The following is a 20,525-nucleotide window of genomic DNA, read 5'->3' on the forward strand; positions in this document are numbered from 1 at the left end:
TTTATGTGTCAACTTGACTGGGCCATGGGTGCCCAGATATTTGGTCAAACATTATTCTGGGGCAGAGCACGGTGGCTCATGCCTATAATCCCAGTACTCTAGGAGGCTGAGGCAGGCAGATTGCTTGAGCCCAGGAGTTGAAGACCATCTGGGCAACATGGCAAAATCCCATTTCTATAAAAAAAATACAAAAATTAGCCAGGTGTGGTAGCACACGCCTGTAGTCTCAGCTACTAGAGAGGCTGAGGTGGAGGCTGCAGTAAGCAGAGATCATGCCAGTACACTCCAGCCTGGGCAACAGAATGAGACCCTGTCTCAAAAACAAACAAACCAAAAAACGCCAAAACACGTTATTCTGGGAGTACCTTTGAATTGGTAATCTCACTAACGCAGACTGCCCTCCCTAATGTGGGTGGGCCTCATCCAATCAGCTGATGACCTGAAAAGAACAAAAAGGCTAAGGAACTTCTGCTTGATTTTGAGTTGGTACTTCAGTTGGACTTGAACTAAAAAATCAGCTCTTTTTGGATCTTAAGCTTGCTGGCTTCTGGGCTGGAACTTACACCACTGCTCTCCTGGTTCTTAGGCCTTTGGACTCAAGACTGGAACTACACCATCAGCTCTTGGGTCTCCAGCTTACGCACTGTGGCTTTTGGAGCTTCTCAATTTCCAATAATCAGTCTCTCTCTCTCTCTCTCTACTACCTCCACTCCTGCCTCCCTTCCATCCTTCCCTCCCTAACCTCCACACATACCCTATTGGTTCTGTTTATCTGGAACTGTAACTAATATACCTCTATTTTATAAAAGACTACACCTGGGTGTAAAGAGATTAAGCGTACTGCAAGTCTCATTCAGCTTTCCAGAGAGGTGTACCTAGGAGCCCAGACTCTGGTTCTTATGCCACTCAAATGCCTATCTCCTTTAAAGGACAGCAGTCCTTGAATAATGTCATTTTGTTGTAATGTTGATGAGAAAAACAACTGATTCCTGGCTGCAGCCACTATCTGTGTGGAGTTTGCACATTTTCCCCATGTCCACATGGGTTTTTTTCTGGGTATTCCAGTTTCCTCATAGATCCTAAAGACGTGCACATTAGATTGTCTAAACTGTTCCAGTCTGAGTGAGTACTGGTGTATGTGTGTGAGTGTGCCCTGCAATGGAATGACATCCAGGCCAGGAATAGTTTCAGCCTTGTACCCTGAGCTGGAGGGATAGGCTTTGGTCACTGGCGATCCTGAGCTGGAATAAGTAGATTGCAAAAAGAATAAATTATAAAATAAACATTCATGAAGTCTACACTAATCATACAAATGTACAGCAATAAATGATGCAGTATGAAAGTGCCCAGTGAGTCTGCAAGATCTGTGATTGTTTTTGAATTGTATGGTGGTAGGAGATGCTCCTCAGATCATTTTTGCTTCGCAAACATTTATCCCTTTATTTTACCCAGCACACCACTACAAGTGGTGTCACTCACTGATTCACCAAAAAATGGGTCTGTAATTATGTTTCTTGTTTTTAGTAATCTTTTTAAAATGTAAGTATAGCTCACATTTATTTAAATGTTTAATATTAGAAGTGCTTTGTGTCTTTATTTAGAAGTTCAGTGATGCTTCTGTGACCAGAAAGATGCCACAGAAACTTAACTCTTGTTTGTATCAGTTAGCCTATGGTAAAATTGGTTTTGTTATATGTCCTTTCCCTTAAAGTCGCAGTTTCCAAGACCCTATCAAGGATATTAAGTAATGACTTAAGTATTATATATTTAAGGTAACTCTTGATATTCCTTCAACTTATTTCCAGTTAGTTTTCCTTTTTTGCTTAGGGACAGAAGTTGATTAATATCAATAGTTTTAATATTGATAGCATTAGGTTTCACACTCAGGTAGAAGTTTAGAAGAAGCATTAAAATCCACTGGGTAATTTAATCTTCCATTTAAGAGGATATCTTATGCTGCATCACCATTAAATATTAAGTAAGCTATCAAGTACAATCTACAACTGTATACTTACCAATCCCCAATTTCAAGCTCTATAAAGATTGAGCAGCTGTAATATTCCCCATGATCTAAACATGATTTTTCCCTTCTGCAGTTTCTGAATAAACCTAATAAAGCATTTCTATTTTGAAATTAAATACCAGATAGTCAAATTTTCTGAGGAAAAAATAGCAAAAGGAAATTCTATCCAAATAAGTAAGCAAAGATCTATAAGGAAGGTTAAAGTCTTAAATCTTAATTCTCTTATTTTGTTGCTCACTTCTGTTTTCAGTTGTATGTTCCAATGTTCACAGGAGGGAAAACCTGCATAAATATTAGCTAGATGATTAAATAAGTGAAGATGAAAAGGTAGGATTGGTTATATTCAGTTTAAGAACGCTGAGTTTCTGTGCCTGTAATCATAGCTACTTGGGAGGCTGAGGCATGAGACTCGCTTGAACTCAGGAGAAGGAGGTTGCAGTGAGCCGGGATCGCATCGCTGCACTCCAGCCTGGGCGACAGAGCAAGATTCCGTCTCAAAAACAAAACAAAACAAACCAGTAACTTAATCCTGAACTAACACAAGCCAAGGTATTAGTAATTCTCTTCTTTTTGGTGCCACTCGACTTTCAAAGCTCTCAAAACAAATCTTCAGCTAATAGCATTTTCCCTGTAGCATTATCAATTGGATGTCTAATAAAAAATAACTCATAGCCTCCTTTTCTATAGCCAATTAATATAAACAGATTACTTCCCTGTTACACCTAAATTTCTAAATGATATCCAGAACAATATTTTAACATTTTACAAAAGCTCAGGGTTAAATGCAGTGCTTATGACATTTATTATCTCTTTTACCATATATCTGTGAAACAAGCATCTTGGTTATTTCAATCAAGATTTCTTTCTGAAACAAAAACTTTTTTTTTTTTTTCTAAAAGAAAATTTCTGTCGGGCACAGTGGCTCACGCCTGTAATCCCAGCACTTTGGGAGGCCGAGGCGGGTGGATCACGAGGTCAGGAGATCGAGACTATCCTGGCTAACACAGTGAAAACCTGTCTCTACTAAAAATACAGAAAATTTCCTGGCTTCCCAGGATAGAAAAAAAAAAAATTATTAAAATAACATTCATAAAAAAGGACTGCTTTGAAATGTAAGGAAGGTTTTGTTGTTGTTGTTGGCATTTTGTTTTTTACATCTTTAGCCAAAAAGTGAAGACTTCGTTCTCATTTGTATAATGGAGATACCAGTACTTACCTTCTCTACAATTTATACGAATGTTAACAAAAGAATGAAACAGCCTGGGCACTGTGGCTCATGCCTGTAATCCCAGCACTTTGGGAGGCCGAGGTGGGCAGATCACGAGGTCAGGAGATCAAGACCATCCTGGCTAACACGGTGAAACCTTGTCTCTACTAAAAATACAAAAAATTAGCCGAGCATGGTGTCGGGCGCCTGTAGTCCCAGCTACCCCTCCGGGAGGCTGAGGCAGGAGAATGGTGTGAACCCGGGATGCAGAGCTTGCAGTGAGCGGAGATCGCACCACCGCACTCCAGCCTTAGCGACAGCGCGAGACTCCGTCTCAAACAAACAAACAAACAAACAAAAAAGAATGAAATATATTAAACTTTAGGTTCTCAGAAAAAATTATTCACTGAAGGGAGAAGATACCTATTTCTTAATAATGTTCATGTATGGCTTTTACATCAAAGCTTGAACCCACTGAGACTCACTGGACCCACAGCTGAGAATTAGACTAAGAACATTTTTTTAATTTCGAAAGAATTCTTGCTTGACTTTTCCCTACCTAAGTAACAAATTATTGCACTAACCCCAAGGAAGACATATTTATTAACATTTTAAGATATCTTTTTGGTGGGCTAAAAATAGGAAAGTGCTAAAAAAAAAAGGGGGGGACCTGGACAATGTCACATACCAAATAGTGAAAAGTGGAAGAAATCTGAAATGACCAACTATACCATTCGTCTGACTTCACAAAACAAAGATTTGTTTTCCATGCTTGCTTAATCAAACAAATTAAATCAAATTGCCATGTTTGTTTAATTTAATGAAGCTCTGAATTCTAAAACACTCACATTCTGTCAAAGCAAAATTCGGACAAAACCACTTGATGGCATTTTGTTCGGGACACTTGTGGCATCCAGGTAAGATTGAACAGGAATAAATCATTTCAACTTTTACCACTAAAAAACTTATATTGCTTACTGTTATTAATATGTGAGGAGGCCAGGCGCAGTGGCTCATGCCTATAGTCCCAGCACTCTGGGAGGCCAAGCTGGGTGTATCACCTGAGGTCTAGGAGTTCGAGACCAGCCTGGCCAATATGGTGACACCCCATCTCCAGTAAAAGTACAAAAATTAGCTGGGTGTAGTGGTGCGGGCCTGTATTCCCAGCTACTTAGGAGGCTGAGGCAGCAGAACTGCTTGAACCCAGGAGGTGGAGGCTGCAGTGAGCTGAGATCGTGCCACTGCACTCCAGCCTGGGCGACACAGCAAGATTCTGTCTCAAAAAAAAAAAAAGGAATTCTGTGCTTGTTTGGAACACTGTCCGGAGCAACTAGGGAAAACATTTTAAAGAAAAATACCAATAAATCTAATCCTCTCCAAAAGGGCTAAATTAATACACTCTTCCAGCAGAATCTGAAGCCCAAGAAAGAAAGTGCCAGCTGCAACTCTCCTTCACAACAGCAGGGTAAGAATGAGAGTCTTGGTTCAATCTTTCTCCACTTCTGACTCAGTCACTTACTCAGCAGGGGTTATCCATTTCACTACTTCAATTTTCTTCCCAAAGTTCTTCTGGCCTCCTCCAGCAGTTTCTCTTTCCCGACATCCAAATTCTGTTCATTTTCCATAACCCATTAGCAAAAATAAAAGCATGAGGCCTGAGCCAAACAAATCCAAGAAAGTCGTGTGTGTGTGTGTGTGTCACAGAGTCTCTCTCTTGTAGCCCAGGCTGAAATGCAGTGGCATGATCTCGGCTCACTGCAGCCTCTACCTGCTGGGTTCAAGTTATTCTCCTGTCTCAGCCTCCTGAGTAGCTGGGATTACAGATGCATGCCACCACGCCCAGCTAATTTTCCTATTTTTAGTAGAGACAGGGTCTCACCATGTTGGCCAGGCAGGGCTAGAACTCCTGACCTCAAGTGATCCACCCACTTCGGCCTCCTAAAGTGCTGTGATTATAGGCATGAGCCATTGTGCCTGGCCTCAGAAACTCTTGATGTAGCTTGCCCATCTATACAGTTTCTGTTTTATTTTTTATAAAAAAAAAGAATCATACTATAAAATTTTTATTTTCTAGCAGATTGATTTCTTCACTCATTTAAAAATTTCCTTTTATCTTCACAAAAGTTCTTTGAAGTAGATATTATCTTCTTTGTATATACAGCTGAGTTCAGAAGTAACCTATCCAAAATCATAAGGCTTTTCAAGAGGCTGGGTCAAGATTCAAACTCAGATCTGTCAGATTTCATGAAGCCGAGATGCTTTATCATCTCCTACATCCAGTTATCAAATTATACATAAATAACTTCAATCAACTTGTATGATGCAAGAAATTCCTACTTGAAGTGGTCACACTTTTAAAAACGCATTATCTGATGATGTTAAAAGTTCTAAGGCTACAAATTAAAGATCATCCAATACTAGTGTCACCCTATCCTCTAGTGAGATGAAACTAAATAGGGAAAGGGTTAGGTCAAAAGCAACAGTTCTCATTTAGCATCATAATTAGAACTAATTAGTTCACTTCTTGTTTAAAATGGCAAGGTTCTGCCTAAATAATGAATTACTCAATAGGAATAATACACATTAGTCAAACCATGTAATAACTGAATTAGCAAATTAAACTACCCAGACACAAAAGCCAACTAAAAAGCGATTAGCTATGCACACCAACTGGTAATACCATAGTTTCTCTAATATCTTACTGTGTCAAAGTTATCAAGGCAATGAAGTATAACTATTTCAATTACAAAGACTTTGGAAAGATTTCCAATTGAAAATGGTTTTCTTAGCAAAAGATAATTGGATAAATAAAGTTTGTAGATTCCAAGTTTATTAATGGCATATTTAAAATAAGCTTGTGGATCAGGTGTTAGTTACATATATCAATTGTCAGTATAAGGCAGTGACATTCAAGGGAGTGCCCTCTTCCACACCCCTGGAGTTGAAAAAAGGTAAAATTTAGCACAGGGTACAACTCTGGACTGGGGAACAACCTAGATATCAAGCTACACCTCTAGGGGCTACTTTAGGTCAAAGTGAATCTTAATGAATATTTTCTGAAAGAGTCTGAATCAAAAAAGGATAATGTATAGGAGCTAAGGGGTAAAAACATTCTCCCTGACACACCTACTCTCTAGGAAGAGCTAACAGGTACATTTGTAAGAAAGTATAGACAAATAAATACAACTACAATAAGTGAACCTATAGTTGTTTCTTATTTTAGGACTAAACCTTAATTCATCTCATACCCTCACCCCAAGTCTTTTAGTAGCTGCTAAATTATGAGGAAAAAGAAAAATTTGTTTTTTTCTAGTTTCTATTCTTCAATTCACTATAGCCTTTGGCACAGAATGAGGTTTCAAATTCTGCTTGTTCTCTCCTGGAATCAAAACCGTACTTGAATTTCCTAGGTCTTTGATGGACAAAATTAACATTTTTTTCTTAAGCTTAAAAAAAAATCTAAATCTCAGTTTAACCTTCTTTTAAAATCACTGTAAAGGGTAATACTGAAGGATTTACTGGAACCATTAATTAGCTAATAAGTGTGGGCTTTTTTTTTTTTTTTTAACATAAATGGTATTTATAGTCACTAAAAAAATCCAAGTTGAATATCTGTAAATATTAATGAAACTCATTGAGATAAAGAAAAATCTTTTTGTGCTTTACTATAGGACTATTATTAGTTTCCCAAAGGGTTGTGAAAAATGTAACCAACCCACAAATCAGACAGGCATTATACAACATAACAAGATTCCTTCAACAGGTACTCAGCTGAAAAAACATTTTTTGAAAAGCTGAAATTAGAAGCCTCTACAACAATTATTACGTCATACAAACTAGAGAAAATTAGTAAATACCTGAACTGAAGTGGCTGATTCCTGTAAATGGCCACTAGCAACTGCTCCTTTGGAAGTTGCTGAAGGTACACTGTGCATTTTGGGGGTTCCTGGAGTGTCAATATTTTCATCTGTCCTATGTGACTGCCAGGCTTCCTTTCGATGATGAGATTCAGTAGCCTGCTGGTCTCCAAAAGCAGCCCAAGAACAACTATCTTTTTGTTCATCCTCAAAAGCATTCCAATCTACAACTTGGCTAGGACCAGCTGAACTGAAGTCTGCAAAATCATCAGAGTCTTGAAAACCATTGCAGTCATCCTGAATATTTGGCACAGAATCAAAATGTCCAAACTCACCTTCTTGCCCATTTTTAAGTTTTGAAACAGGTTCAGTGCCTGTTCCACTAGATTTTCTTGCCAATTGACATTCTTCTGATAAATTATCAGAAGTCTGTTTTAGGTCTGACTTTGTTAATATTGTCTCCTCTTGGCAAGAAACAGCATTTATATCCCCAAATTCTCCAAAGTCATCACCTGGTTCACTAAAATGTGGAAAGTGCTCTGAAGACTCTTCAAAAGTGGCATCACTCATTGAATCTTGAGTACCAGTAACAAAAGGTGGAGATGAGCCACTGGCAGTGCCAAAGTCACCAAAATCACCAAAATCATCTTCATTGGTATCATTGCAAGTCACAAAGTCATTACTACTATCACCATTTTTTACACTTACAGAATCGTCCAAATCATTTTCTTCTGTGGGGTCAATGTTTGGGCTTTGGAAATTAGTAAACTTACTACTTTCTTCTTTGGAAGAACCGACTTCATCATCAGAAGTTTTAACAGAATCCATGCATAGGTGAGCACATTTAGAAGTAAGTAAGTCAAGTTTTTCTTCAGTTTTACGTTCTTCTCTCTTAATGGCTTCTGAATTATCAGCTGAGTCTACCAAACTCCAAGCCTTTGACTGAACACTTGACTGTAAAAATTCATCCTGTTGCAGTGTTGGAGGGCCTTGTTTTTCAACACTGAAACCTCTGTTAGTCACTATGCTTATTTCTGAAACACAAACCTGATCCTCTCCATCAGTGTCTCCTTTGTTATCCAAGCTTCTACCCAAAGACACTTCTTTTACAGAATTCAGTTCATTGACTCTATTAATTTTATTGTTTTCCCGAATGGTTAGTGCTTCTCTATTATTTAAAATTGCACATTCTATTTCTTCTAGTTGTATCCTTTCCTTTTTGGAAAATGTGGCAAAATCTGCAAATTCCTCAGCAGGACTAGGTACACAGTCTAAATTATACTCAGTGCTATGAGTGCTAAGAGGCTTCCATCCCTTTGAATCAGCTACATTGTCCAGATCATCTGTTCCCTGAGGATTTACAGTTTCCAACACTGCAAACCCATTTGTTAGAATCTCCAGACAAGGAGGCTTTTCACCATTGCAGCTCTCTAACTGCTTGTTTTGATGAACAACATTCATATTAGTTCTAAAATCTCCTGGAGAGAAACTTTCAAGTGTTCCAACATTCTGTCTCTGCTCCACTACTTTATTTAAATTTCCTGGACTTTCCATGCCATCAATGGAAGTATCTAATGTTTTAGATGAAATTATTTCTCTGCTGGTGGTAGAAAGTAAAACATCAGACTGTCCTTTCACAGGAGCAGAAAGTTCAGCAGTGATGTCCTTATCATTACCATTTTTAATGGACTTAAAGCTTGTAAGGCTATCTGCATTTTCTGAGAATTCATGAATTGGCATAAAATGGTTTGAAGGTACAAACTCTTCCTTGGGACGAGTATAATCTGCTGTATCGAAATCAACAAACCCTACACCAGAAGGGCTAACTTCTGAAAACCCGCCAAATTCCCCAAATTCATCATCATCATCATCCTCTGCTCCATTGTCTAGTGGTGGTGGGGATGAAGAGTACATTCGAATGATGTCTGGCTCCATTGTTCAGTTGCTTTCAAATAATTAATTTACACCTGTAAAAAAAAAAAAATTTTTTTTGGAGGGGACAGATTACATAGAAAAAGATCTTTCAAAATTCTCTCAAAGCTACTTTAAAACAATGCAAATTTACAATGCTCTCTTTTGTCTCCTTTTTTCCTTGACCATTTCCTGCATAATGTTTTGTATCTTTTAATCTATTTTTCTCTTAGGTGAAATTACTTTACACAGCTATAATATACCGGGGAAAAAAAAAGTTCTCTTAGACAACATGTTACCAAGAGCACGGGCGGCACACTGATTGATTGTGGGGATTCCAGACAATTCTGAATATACACTTACAAAAGTACACCTACAAAATTTTCTCCTGGGTACATGCTTATTCTGTTAAGTTCTTCAATTCATTAAGGATTCAGTGCTTGCCTTATGGATTTGTATGAGTTCTTTATATTAATAAATAAAAGGCATAAAAATTTTCTCTCTAATAATTGTTACAAATATTTTCTTCATTTGGCTTTTCAATGTTTATTTCTGACCCAAGTTAATTTTTAAATAACTTAAAAATTTGAAATAGTTTAAGACTCAAAACAAGTTGGAAATAAAAGCATTTTTATGTATATTCCACTCAGCTTCTCCCAGTGGTAATATAGTAATAAGCATAACACGTGGTCAAACCAGGAAACTGACATAAGTACAATACTATTAACTCAGGTACAGACCTTGTTTGGATTTCACCAGTTGTATGTGTGTGTGTGTATGTGTGTGTGTACAGTTCTAAAAATTTTATGTGTGTGGATTACATTAGAGTGACCATCACTACAATCAGGATAAGAACTATTCTATCAACACAAAAAAACTCCCTCATGTTACCCCTTAATAGTCACATTCTTCCCTAAACCCTAATCCTTGATCTATTCTACATCATTATAATTTGTTACATCAAGAATGTTATATGAATAGAATCACAAAATACATAACCTTTTGAAGCTGGCTTTTTCCTTCAGCCTAATGCCCTTGAGAGCTATCCATGTTGCTGCATGTGTCAACAGTGCATTCCTTTTTTCTTTTTTGGAGAGAGGGTTTCACTATGTTGCCCAGGCTGGTTTCCTGGGCTGAGCAATCCTCCTGTCTCAGCCTCCTGGGTAGTTGAGACTACAGGTGCACACCACCACTCCTGGGTCTGACTCCTTTTCATTGCTAACTAGTGTTCTATTGTATAGATGTACCACAGGTTGTCTACCTATTCACTCCATATAGGTTATGTGGGTTGTTTCCAGTATTTTCCTATTACAAATAAAACTGCTATGAACATTCATGTACAGATTACTATGTGAACCCAAGTTTTCATTTCTCTAAAATATATAAACCCAGGAGTGTGAATACTGGGTCATGTAGCACGCTCAACTTTATAAGAAACTGCCAAGCTGTTTTCCCAAGTTAATTTTAGGAAGTCAAATCAATTGATCTTTTCAGGAAGATGAAGAAAGTTTTACGCAACTTTCTTCATTATATCGCTATCATATAAAATTTAATATTCACTTTTGTTTTCTTCTACTTTTAGGGTTAAAAAAATTTAATTTTAACACATTTAGAACTTATTTTGGTGTATGATGTAAAGCAAAAATGTAAGGTGAATTTTTTTTTTCTAAACAGCCAAGCAATGGTCTTAACCCCTTTTGTTGAATAATCCTTCCCATACTAATTAATTTATAATAGCTTCTTTTTAATATATTTAATTTTTTTTTTTTTTTTTTTTTTTTTTTTGAGATGGAGTCTCACTCTGTTACCCAGGCTGGAGTGCAGTGGCGTGATCTCGGCTCACTGCAAGCTCTGCCTCCCAGGTTCACGCCATTCTCCTGCCTCAGCTTCCCAGGTAGCTGGGACTACAGACACCCGCCACCGCACCTGGCTAATTTTTTTTTCTGTATTTTTAGTAGAAATGGGGTTTCACCATGTTAGCCAGGATGGTCTTGATCTTCTGATCTCATAATCTGCCCACCTCGACCTCCCAAAGTGCTGGGATTACAGGCATGAGCCACCGCGCCCAGCCTAATGTATTTAATTCTTAAATGAAACCTGAGTTACTCTATTCCTCTGTGCTAAGGAGTCAAAAGTTCCACAAGTCAGATTTAACATTAGACGCAAAGGGACTACCTATAATCCCAGCACTTTGGGAGGCTGAGGTGGGTGGATCGCTTGAGGTCAGGAGTTCGAGACCAGTCTGGCCAACATGGTGAAACCCCATCTCCACTAAAAATAAAAAAAAATTAGCTGGGCGTGGTGGTGCACATCTGTAATACCAGCTACTCAGGAGGCTGAGGCAGGAGAATCACTTGAACCTGGGAGGTGGGAGGTGGAGGTTGCAATGAGGCGAGATCATGCCACAGCACTCCAGCCTGAGTGACAGAGTGAGACTCAGTTTCAAAAAAAAAAAAAAAAACAGAAAGCAAAGGGAGGACTAACAGCCAAAGTCCTAGAATAAAACCAGCCCATAAATAATAAACATATACTTCTTACAACTCACAGTTGCCCAGTTAGATACATGAGGAAAATGTTTACTAGAAAATTCAACCAGTTTTGCAAGCTAGCCTTCTCTCAGAATAAAATTTCCTAAGATCTTCCAGTTTTAGAGTGAAGGTACTGTAGAAACTACACAGTTTAATTTAGAGGTAAGGAAAATGAAGCCAACTAGTGAGCAACTTTCCCAAAGTTCATTCAGAGAGCTGCTTAGTGGAGAATGGCTTCAGAATTTTGAAAAGGATCTTTGAGGTTAATGATTGGTCAGTCACTGAGAGTTACCAGGAAGAAATGAGCAAGTCACAAGAAAAGGAAAAGGCTCCATTGTAATATATCTACTTCAAATTATCTTTCTTATGAAATTAGCACCATAAAGAAGAAAATAACTGCTTTGCTCTGCCATACTCTTCTTTCCTGCTGCTGATTTAAATAGAAAAAAAAGTACAAGATACACATAAATCCTATTTTCTTCCCTTGCCTAGTGTCCTGATAACCCCTTCTAATGCTTAGTGACCTCTAACTATGTCCCTCTAATTATGAAATTCCTATTATTTAAAATCACTTTGCGATTGTTAATGAGAATGTGGGGATAGGAACCCTTGCACACATGCACGTTGCTTGTGAGTGTAAACTGCTACAAGCTTTCCAGAAGGCAAAATGGTTGTACTATGCAAACTCTTTTTAAAGAAATCTAAAACAAAATGCTGCAAAGAGATAATTAAGCAAGTTATGCTATATCCCTACAACAGCATATTCTACAGCCATTAACTACAGGATTCCTTTTTCTAAAGTTTAAAAGCAGCCGGGTGCAGTGGCTCACACCTGTAATCCCAGCATTTTGGGAGGCTGAGGGGGGTGAATTACTTGAGCCCAGGAGTTCGATCAAGACCAGCCTTAGGCAACATGATGTAACTATGTCCCTACAAAAAGTACAAAATATCAGCCAGGCATGGTGGCATGCACCTGTAGTCCAGCTATTTGGGAGGCTAAGGCGGGAGGGACTGCTTGGGTCCAGGAAGTCAAGGCTGCAGTGAGCTCTGATCACACCACTGTACTACTCCAGCCTGGGTGATAGAGTGAGACCCTATCTCAAAAAAAAGTAAGTAAAAATAAAATTTAAAAGCATTAATAAAATAGTGACATGTCAAAAGGATACGATACAAAAGCCAGCTTGAAGGGGCTGCTACTAACTAAATCAGGAACAATTTGAGCACTGGAATAAAGATGATAATGGATTATAACCCAATCAATACAATAATAAACTGAGTCCTCACAGATATAAACATGTAAGTAAATAAACTGAAAGATGAGGAACTGGGTATTTCCATAGTTTCAAAGTACTTCCCCACAATATACTTAATTACAAAGGGAAAAAGTATAAGCTTACAGGGTGAAGCCTGACACTACCTTAATCAGGTGATCAACATGAACATTATCAGTAATGGGAACATTGAAATCATGCACCATCTGATGAGATGCAATGAGAATACACGGTCACTTCTAGGATATCCTGTCAAAAATACAACACCTGACTTCAGGAGGAAATTTCAGGGAAATTCAAACTGAGAGAGAGCCTACAAAATTACTGGCCTGTAATCTTCAAAAGTATTAAGCTCATGAAAGTCAAGGAAAGACTGAAAACCTGTTTCAGATTGAAGAAGAATAAAGAGACGTGAGAAGTAAATGCAGCACTTGATATCTTTCTAAAAAGGTTGTTACTGGGATGATTGTGAATCATCTACTTTAACAGGGTCCAAAAGATTCACTATAGCAGCAATGTATCAATGTTAATTTCTTGATTGTGATGGTAGTATGTATGTATGTATGTATTTATTTATTTGAGATGGAGTCTAGCTCTGTCACCCAGGCTGGAGTGCAGTGGCGTGATCTCGGCTCACTGCAAGCTCCGCTTCCTGGGTTCACGCCATTCTCCTGCCTCAGCCTCCCAAGTAGCGGGGACTACAGGCACCTGCCACCACACCCGGCTAATTTTTTTTTTTTTGGATTTTTTTTTTTAGTAGAGACAGGGTTTCACTGTGTTAGCCAGGATAGTCTCCATCTCCTGACCTCGTGATCCGCCCCACTGTGTTAGCCAGGATGGTCTCGATCTCCTGACCTCGTGATCTGCCTGCCTCGGCCTCCCAAAGTGCTGGGATTACAGGCGTGAGCCACCGTGCCCAGCCTTGTGATGCTAGTATTGTAGTCATGCATGAGAATGTTCTTGGTTTTAGGAGATACATACTAAACTATTTGGTAGTGATGGGACATCAGGCTGGCAGTCTTAAACTGTTCCAGAAAAAAAAGTTATTTGTATTGACGTTGCAACTTTTTATGTTTGTGATTGTTTCAAAATGGAAAAAAAGAAAGCAATTAAAGAGATTTATATGCCTGCATTTAAATATATGTATTTTAGAATAAATGTGTTACTTATACAATAACACCTTTTAAAAAACTGTGGTAAAATATACATAAAATAAAATTTACCATGACAATGTTGGTACATTACTGTTAACATTATTGTTCATAGACTTTGTTCAATTTTTACCATGAAAAAAAAAAGGCTGGGTGTGGTGACTCATGCCTGTAATCCCAGCACTTTGGGAGGCCGAGGTAGGAGGATCACTTGAGGTCAGGAGTTTGAGACCAGCCTGGCCAACATGGTGAAACCCCATCTCTACTAAAAATACAAAAATTAGCCAGGCGTGGTGGCGGGTGCCTGTAGTCCCAGCTACTTGGGAGGCTGAGACAGGAGAATTGCTTGAACCCGGGAGGCAGAGGTTGCAGTGAGCCGAAATCGTGCCACTGCACTCCAGCCTGGGCAACAGAGCAAGACTCCATCTCATTAAAAAAAAAAAAAAAAAAAAGGAACGTGCATTTGTGTTTGTGTATAGTTCTGTTCAATTTTATCCTCTATTCAGATTTGTGTAACTACCACCACTATCAAGACACAGAACTGCCCCCACTCCACCTCCATTCCTGTTCTCTTGCAACCACTAATCTGTTCTCCATGGCCACAGTTTTGTCATTTCAAGACTATTATGTAAATAGAGTAATAAGGTATGCAACCCTTTGAGGTTGAATTTTTTTCACTCAGTGTAATGCCCTTGAGGTCCATTCTGGTTGCTGCATGTAACAATAGGTTAGTCTTTTTTTTATTGCTGGTGGCATTCCACTGTACAGATATACCAGTTTGTTCAACTGTTCACCTGCTGAAGGACATTTTGGTTGTTTCCAGTATTTTACTATTATAAATTGCATATGTATAGTGTGTGTGTACATACATATACACTAATAGTATAAATAGTATATACATAATAATAGTATATATAAATAGTATGTATAATAAGGATGCTAGGAACATCTATGTACAGGTCTTTCTGGACACGTAAGTTTTCATTTATCTGGGATAAATGCTCAAGAGTGTGACTGCTGGGTATCATGGTAAGTACATGTCTAGTTATGTAAAAAAACTGCCAAACTCTTTTCCAGAGTGGCTGTACCATTTTACATGCCCATAATACCTTACTTTCAAAGAACTATGTGTGACGGCTTTTTTTTCTAGTCTAATCTGTGATTAACCTATTGCTTTTTCCCAAAACTTTTACTGTTTAAAAATGAAATAATGTATTGGTTCACAACCTATTCCAAACTCAGACATTAATGCAAATACAAAGATATGAATCAGAAACTTTGTAACCAAAGCAACAACTCTGAAAGTTTTTCTTCCTGTCATACCTTTGCAAGGTACTCTATTTTCCATTACAGGTGAGACAGGCTTTATTGGCCTTCTAGAGTAAAAACATTTTCATATTTCTCAAAAGGGGGGTCACCTATTGATGGTGAGAACTTGGGCTGCTCCATGTTCCCCTGCAGCAGGTCTTGGCTCTGACTCAACTTACCCTTTGGAAACCTAAGGGAGTGCCATTGCTTCTAAGTATCCTCAAACCAGTCAGTGTAGGGGAGGCTCAAAACTTTCCAGAAAATTCCTCCGTGTCTAGGCCAACGCTACTTAAAAGAAGCTTCATGTTAATTGAAGTATTACTTGTATAATGAATTTACAAATAAAGTTTCATTTATATAATCCACTTTAACACATAAAATATGGGCTTTAAATAGCTGTTCCTACTTAATAGGGGAAAAAAAGGATAGATGAGCTACTTTAGTACTGTGTCTGGCACACAACAAACTGAATAAATGTTTCTTCATCCTTCTTAATGGACTACTTTCTCCATCCACACCACAAGGAGTTCCAATTAGTCATCTAATTTCTTTATAACCTGTACAAACAAGCGTGCATGCTTGTGTGTAACTTGCCATTTTTATGTCTACTTATTCTAAGACCTGTTAGAGGGGAGCAAATAAATAATGCAGCTATTGTCTTGCAAGCCACCGTATACAAAAACAGTTGACAGGAGGGTCTCATAATTGGGTAGCAAACAGGATATCCTAGTAGTTAGAGCATAGAGAATTTGGGGTGGGCTTCCTGTACTTTGGAGACTTGTCTATGAGAAATCACATCCTTATAAGGAGATTAGGGGACAATATAGGTGAATAAAAATAATTAATAAAAGTGCAAACTGAAGCCGACTTTCAGGGCTACAAACCAGGAAAATCAGAGGGTTTTGGGTTTGGGAATTCTGGCATAGAAGGTCCAATATAAAGGGGTCAGGGAAACAGTCCAGAAGCCCAACAGCAATCAGCAGTGGAACCTAAGCCCCGAGTCAAATTAGTAGCCAGGATGGCAGGGCATACAACAGGTGAAGGTGATTCTGTGTTAATCTTCCACCAAAAGAGAAGCTGCACTTGCTTACGGAATTCTAGCCTCTAGTCTGAAATCGTCATGGAAGAGAAGAGATGATGAGTCTATAAGTTGTAAGCTCTGGGGTCAAAAGGAAAGATGGGCTTGAGAAGGCAGAAGGAAGGAAGGAATGGGGCCAACAACTGTAGAGACTATTTGGCCATTTAAAAATAGTTTCTCAAGAAAAACAAAGTTGGAAGACTTAAACTACCTGATATCAAGACTTGGTTTAAAGTCCCATGGTCTTGTAATACAGATGCCACTACAGTGTGGAGGGGAAAGGATACTTTTCAACAAATGACGCTAGATTAACTGGATATCCACACAGGCAGGAAAAAAATATTTGATTCTAACGTCTTACACAGAACTAAGGTCCAGATAGACAGATCATGGGCCTAAATGTGAAAGGTAAAGCAATCAGCCTTCTAGAAGATAACAGAAGAGATTATTTGTATGACCTTAGGAAAGGTATAAATGTTTTAAACAAGAAACAGAAATACTGACTATAGAAAAGATTGATATATTGGACTGCATTAAAATTTAAAACTTCTGTTCATCAAAAGAATACCATAGACTGAAAAACCAAGAAAGCCATTGCCTGGGAGAAGATATGCGCAACACATGTAACTGTCAAAGAACTCATATCCAGAATATGTAAAGAATTCCTACAAATTCATGTGAAACAATCCAACAGAAAAATGGCCAAAATATCTGAACAGGTATTTCACAAGACAGGATATCCAAATAGCCAACAGCATATAAAAAGTCATCAGGGAAAAATGCACATTAAAACAACAATAAGATACCACTATATATCTACCAGAATGACTAAAATTAAAATAAAATTGTTCTCTCCATAGCCACTTTTGGTAAGGACATGGAGAAACTGTGATTCCCACACTTTACTGGTGGAAGTATAAACTGGTACAGATACTTAGAAAAGTGTTTGATAATATGTACTAAAACTATACCAGACCTTCAGTACCTGGCACATTCTGTGCACTAAGTAAATGATCAACTACCATTATATTTTAACTTTGACCAACTCTGTGGCTAAAATAATAATCTATCTGTAACAAAATCTAAGTCAATGTTTGCTTAATTGGCGCAAACATTCATATGACTCTATATTTTAAAAGGTCACTCAAAGAATAAGTCACTTAAGAAATATTCATAACCACACTAAAGATACATTGACTTTATTGAAGTTGACTTTATTGTCAATTTTTATAACTAATCCTTAGAAAATATAAAACTTGACTTATATAACTACATAATTTCATAGGCTTGGGGGGTGGGGGGTGCTGATAACAAACTAAATCTGAAGCCCAAGGTTAAAGGACTGAGATCATAACCTCTAAACAAACTCCAGGGTCCAGTTACTAGTCTGTTAAAAGATGGAAGCTTTGAAGTGAAATAGAAAAATGTAACTCAGAAGGTCTCACTGGTATCTTGAAGTAAACTGCCTGTAGCTCCTATTTGGTTAGATGAACCACCACAAGAATTTAGAAGGTGCTTGGTTGGGATGGAAAGGATTCACCATTTGTGGGAAATATATAGGGTATTCCCTACATATTCCTCTAAGGCGTAGTTAATCCCTGGTACCCTCCTACTCCCTATCATCCACACACAGTATCATGCACCCTAAAGGTCCATGGGCTCACATTTGAGGGGGGCAGAGTGTCTCTAAGTAAGAGGTCCTCTAGCAATCTTTTCAGAATCAAACATCGAGAGTTCCTTCCAGACAAGCTAAAAACATACAGCACACACTGCTCAACTGGGAGAAACTCCCATCCTTTATAGGGTATCAGTCCAGCTGTATCAATGTGCACATCATCTTTCAAGCGCAGATAAACTGACCTAGATTATTCAATCCAGCTTCACCCTTGGCCCTTCACTCTAAACTTATTTTTATAGGGACTAGGATGGAGGGTGAAGAAGATATTGTAGAAAGAAGGATGATAAGAAAAGGGAGAAGAAAAACAACTGTATCTGAAATATGCTAATGACTTCAATAGTATCAATGACATTAGCAAAGTATATTTAATGGATGGCAAAAAAAATCACCAGCTTTTTACCACTGTATGTCCGAGGTTTATAATGAGTCATTTGGGTGAGTGAAGGAAAAAACAAGAAAGAAAAACTGTGTTTTCTTTAGAAAAATGAATGAAAATATTACATAAGCATTAACAACATCAATTTACATTACAAGTGTTGTCTGGTGTACAGTAGTTCAAATTATTCAAAATCTTTATTATAATATCCTTATGGAAATTTTAAGGTAATATCAAAATGTACTGTCAATGAATTTGCCCGCCTACATTTCTGCTTGAGAGTCATAAAGAAGTAGAAAAGAGCCCTTCTTCTGAACCACATGAAGATTTGGGTTTCAGTTAACTTTTTGGTTTTCAATATATTTAAAGTGCTATGATATCACAGTTGTTTTCATGGCTCTAAATTTTAAAATCTACAGAAATAATTGTTTTTTCTTTTTGGGTGTTTTTTCTTTTGTTCTTAGCATATTAGCACAACAGAAACTAACAAATACAGGGAGAGCCTCTAATTAACTTGCCAACCTAAAAACAAAAACCCAAGATATCAGACAACAACTGTATGTCACTAAGTCACCAAGTGCATAATGTACATTATTTAAGATGACATTTGTTAAATAAATAGTATCTTCCATGTGTTTTCACTCCGTGTTTACACCAATGTCATTATTAATACTTATTGAGTGCACTATGGGCCAATATTATATGAAGAGAATTCGTGAATTATCTCAATTATCTCCTCATATTATCATATGAGGTAGAAATGCTTCATTTTAAAGATGAAGAAATAAAAGCTCAAAGAGGTTAAGTAATCCTGCAAGGTAGCATAACTAGTAAGTGATGAATTAATCACAAGTTAATCAAATATTTTATACATGTCTTAAAATATTAGACGTGATTGACAGCAAATATTACAATTATAAAAATTCTCACAAAAAGGTTTCTGAGTGGTTCAGAAAAAGGTTTCTGAAACCGCTGAGTAATTTGGAAGGAGAAAGATTTTTACAAGACGAGAAAGTACAGTATAACCAACAAAAATGCCAAGCAGCAAATACCTTGTTTCAGTATTAGTGTACATAGTACCAAACATGAGCAAACAATGAAAATGAGCAGCAAAATATCTTTATACTGAAGTTGATCACCCTAAAAAAGCTACACTGTCAACAGTGATAACAAAATATTTTGTCTTTCTAGTTTTGATGTCAATACAATTGACCCATAAAAGTAAAAATACATATATGTCAGTTACATGAGCAGCAACACACTTTCACTTTTCAAGTGATAATCACCACGTTAAACAGCAATGAGTTATTTGAGAGAAGTCGGTTTTCAAAAATTCCCATGAAAAAGTTTTTCTTCTACTGAACATTTTAACCTTCTACACAAACTCATAACACATTTCATTTGCATTTGGATAGTTTCATGTAAAACTTAAACAAGATAAAAATATTAGAGATTGTTGTACCTTTAACTTGTCATATCAGCTGACCATATTTGAGAGTTTACTAGCTATTTTTCCCAAAAGGTACTTCAACATAAAATTGAATACATAACATTGGATAACTATTGATAACAAGGGCAACAAAATAGAAGCAGCCATAAGGATAGATGGATTAGCCCTTGGAAAACATTTTTTTGCCCTAGGACTCTCAGCTCCTATCATATAGATGCAGACTAAATTAGTCACTCTAATTCTCTACTCTCATATCCCTTAAACTCTGCAATGAAAATAGAATCTGAAAGGCAGAAACTGCTTGATTTCACATCCCTTCACTAAAATCTTGCTTACATCCATAATCTTGCATACAGATAATCCCTGGACCCTCTGTTTTTCTTCTCAATTGCTTGCTCAGGGGCTTGAAAAATTTTTCCATCACTATTGATCCTCTCCTATAAACGTTCAGCCTCTTCCAAATTCAAAACAAATCAGAACAAAAGAAAATCCTCCTCTCTTCTGTGCGGCCTAGCTCTTCTCTTTCTCACCACCAAGCTTCTTGAAAGAGACGTGCCTATTCACTCTCTCGACTTCCTAACTTCCCACTCACTCCTCAACTCAACACAATCTGGCTTCCATGCTACCACTCTACTGAAACTGCTCTTTCAAGAGTTACTTTGAGCTCAAACGACTGTAAATGTTGTG

At 37.6% G+C, this 20,525-nt stretch overlaps 1 protein-coding gene across 3 annotated transcripts in view; it reads right to left on the reverse strand.

The window, feature by feature from the left end:
- The window catches only part of AFTPH (aftiphilin), a 69,068-nt gene that overhangs the window by 32,981 nt on the left and 15,562 nt on the right, over positions 1 to 20,525 (reverse strand). For all 3 annotated transcript variants that reach the window (XR_004054332.1, XM_030921101.1, XM_030921100.1), the window contains exon 2: positions 7,088 to 9,054. Coding sequence is in view for 2 of the 3 variants with exons in the window: in XM_030921101.1 (XP_030776961.1) it covers positions 7,088 to 9,022 (1,935 nt within the window). In the remaining variant the exon portion in view is untranslated. The remainder of the gene's footprint in view (positions 1 to 7,087; positions 9,055 to 20,525) is intronic.

Source organism: Rhinopithecus roxellana, chromosome 17 (genome assembly GCF_007565055.1).
Source record: "Rhinopithecus roxellana isolate Shanxi Qingling chromosome 17, ASM756505v1, whole genome shotgun sequence".
Classification (NCBI taxonomy): domain Eukaryota; kingdom Metazoa; phylum Chordata; class Mammalia; order Primates; family Cercopithecidae; genus Rhinopithecus; species Rhinopithecus roxellana.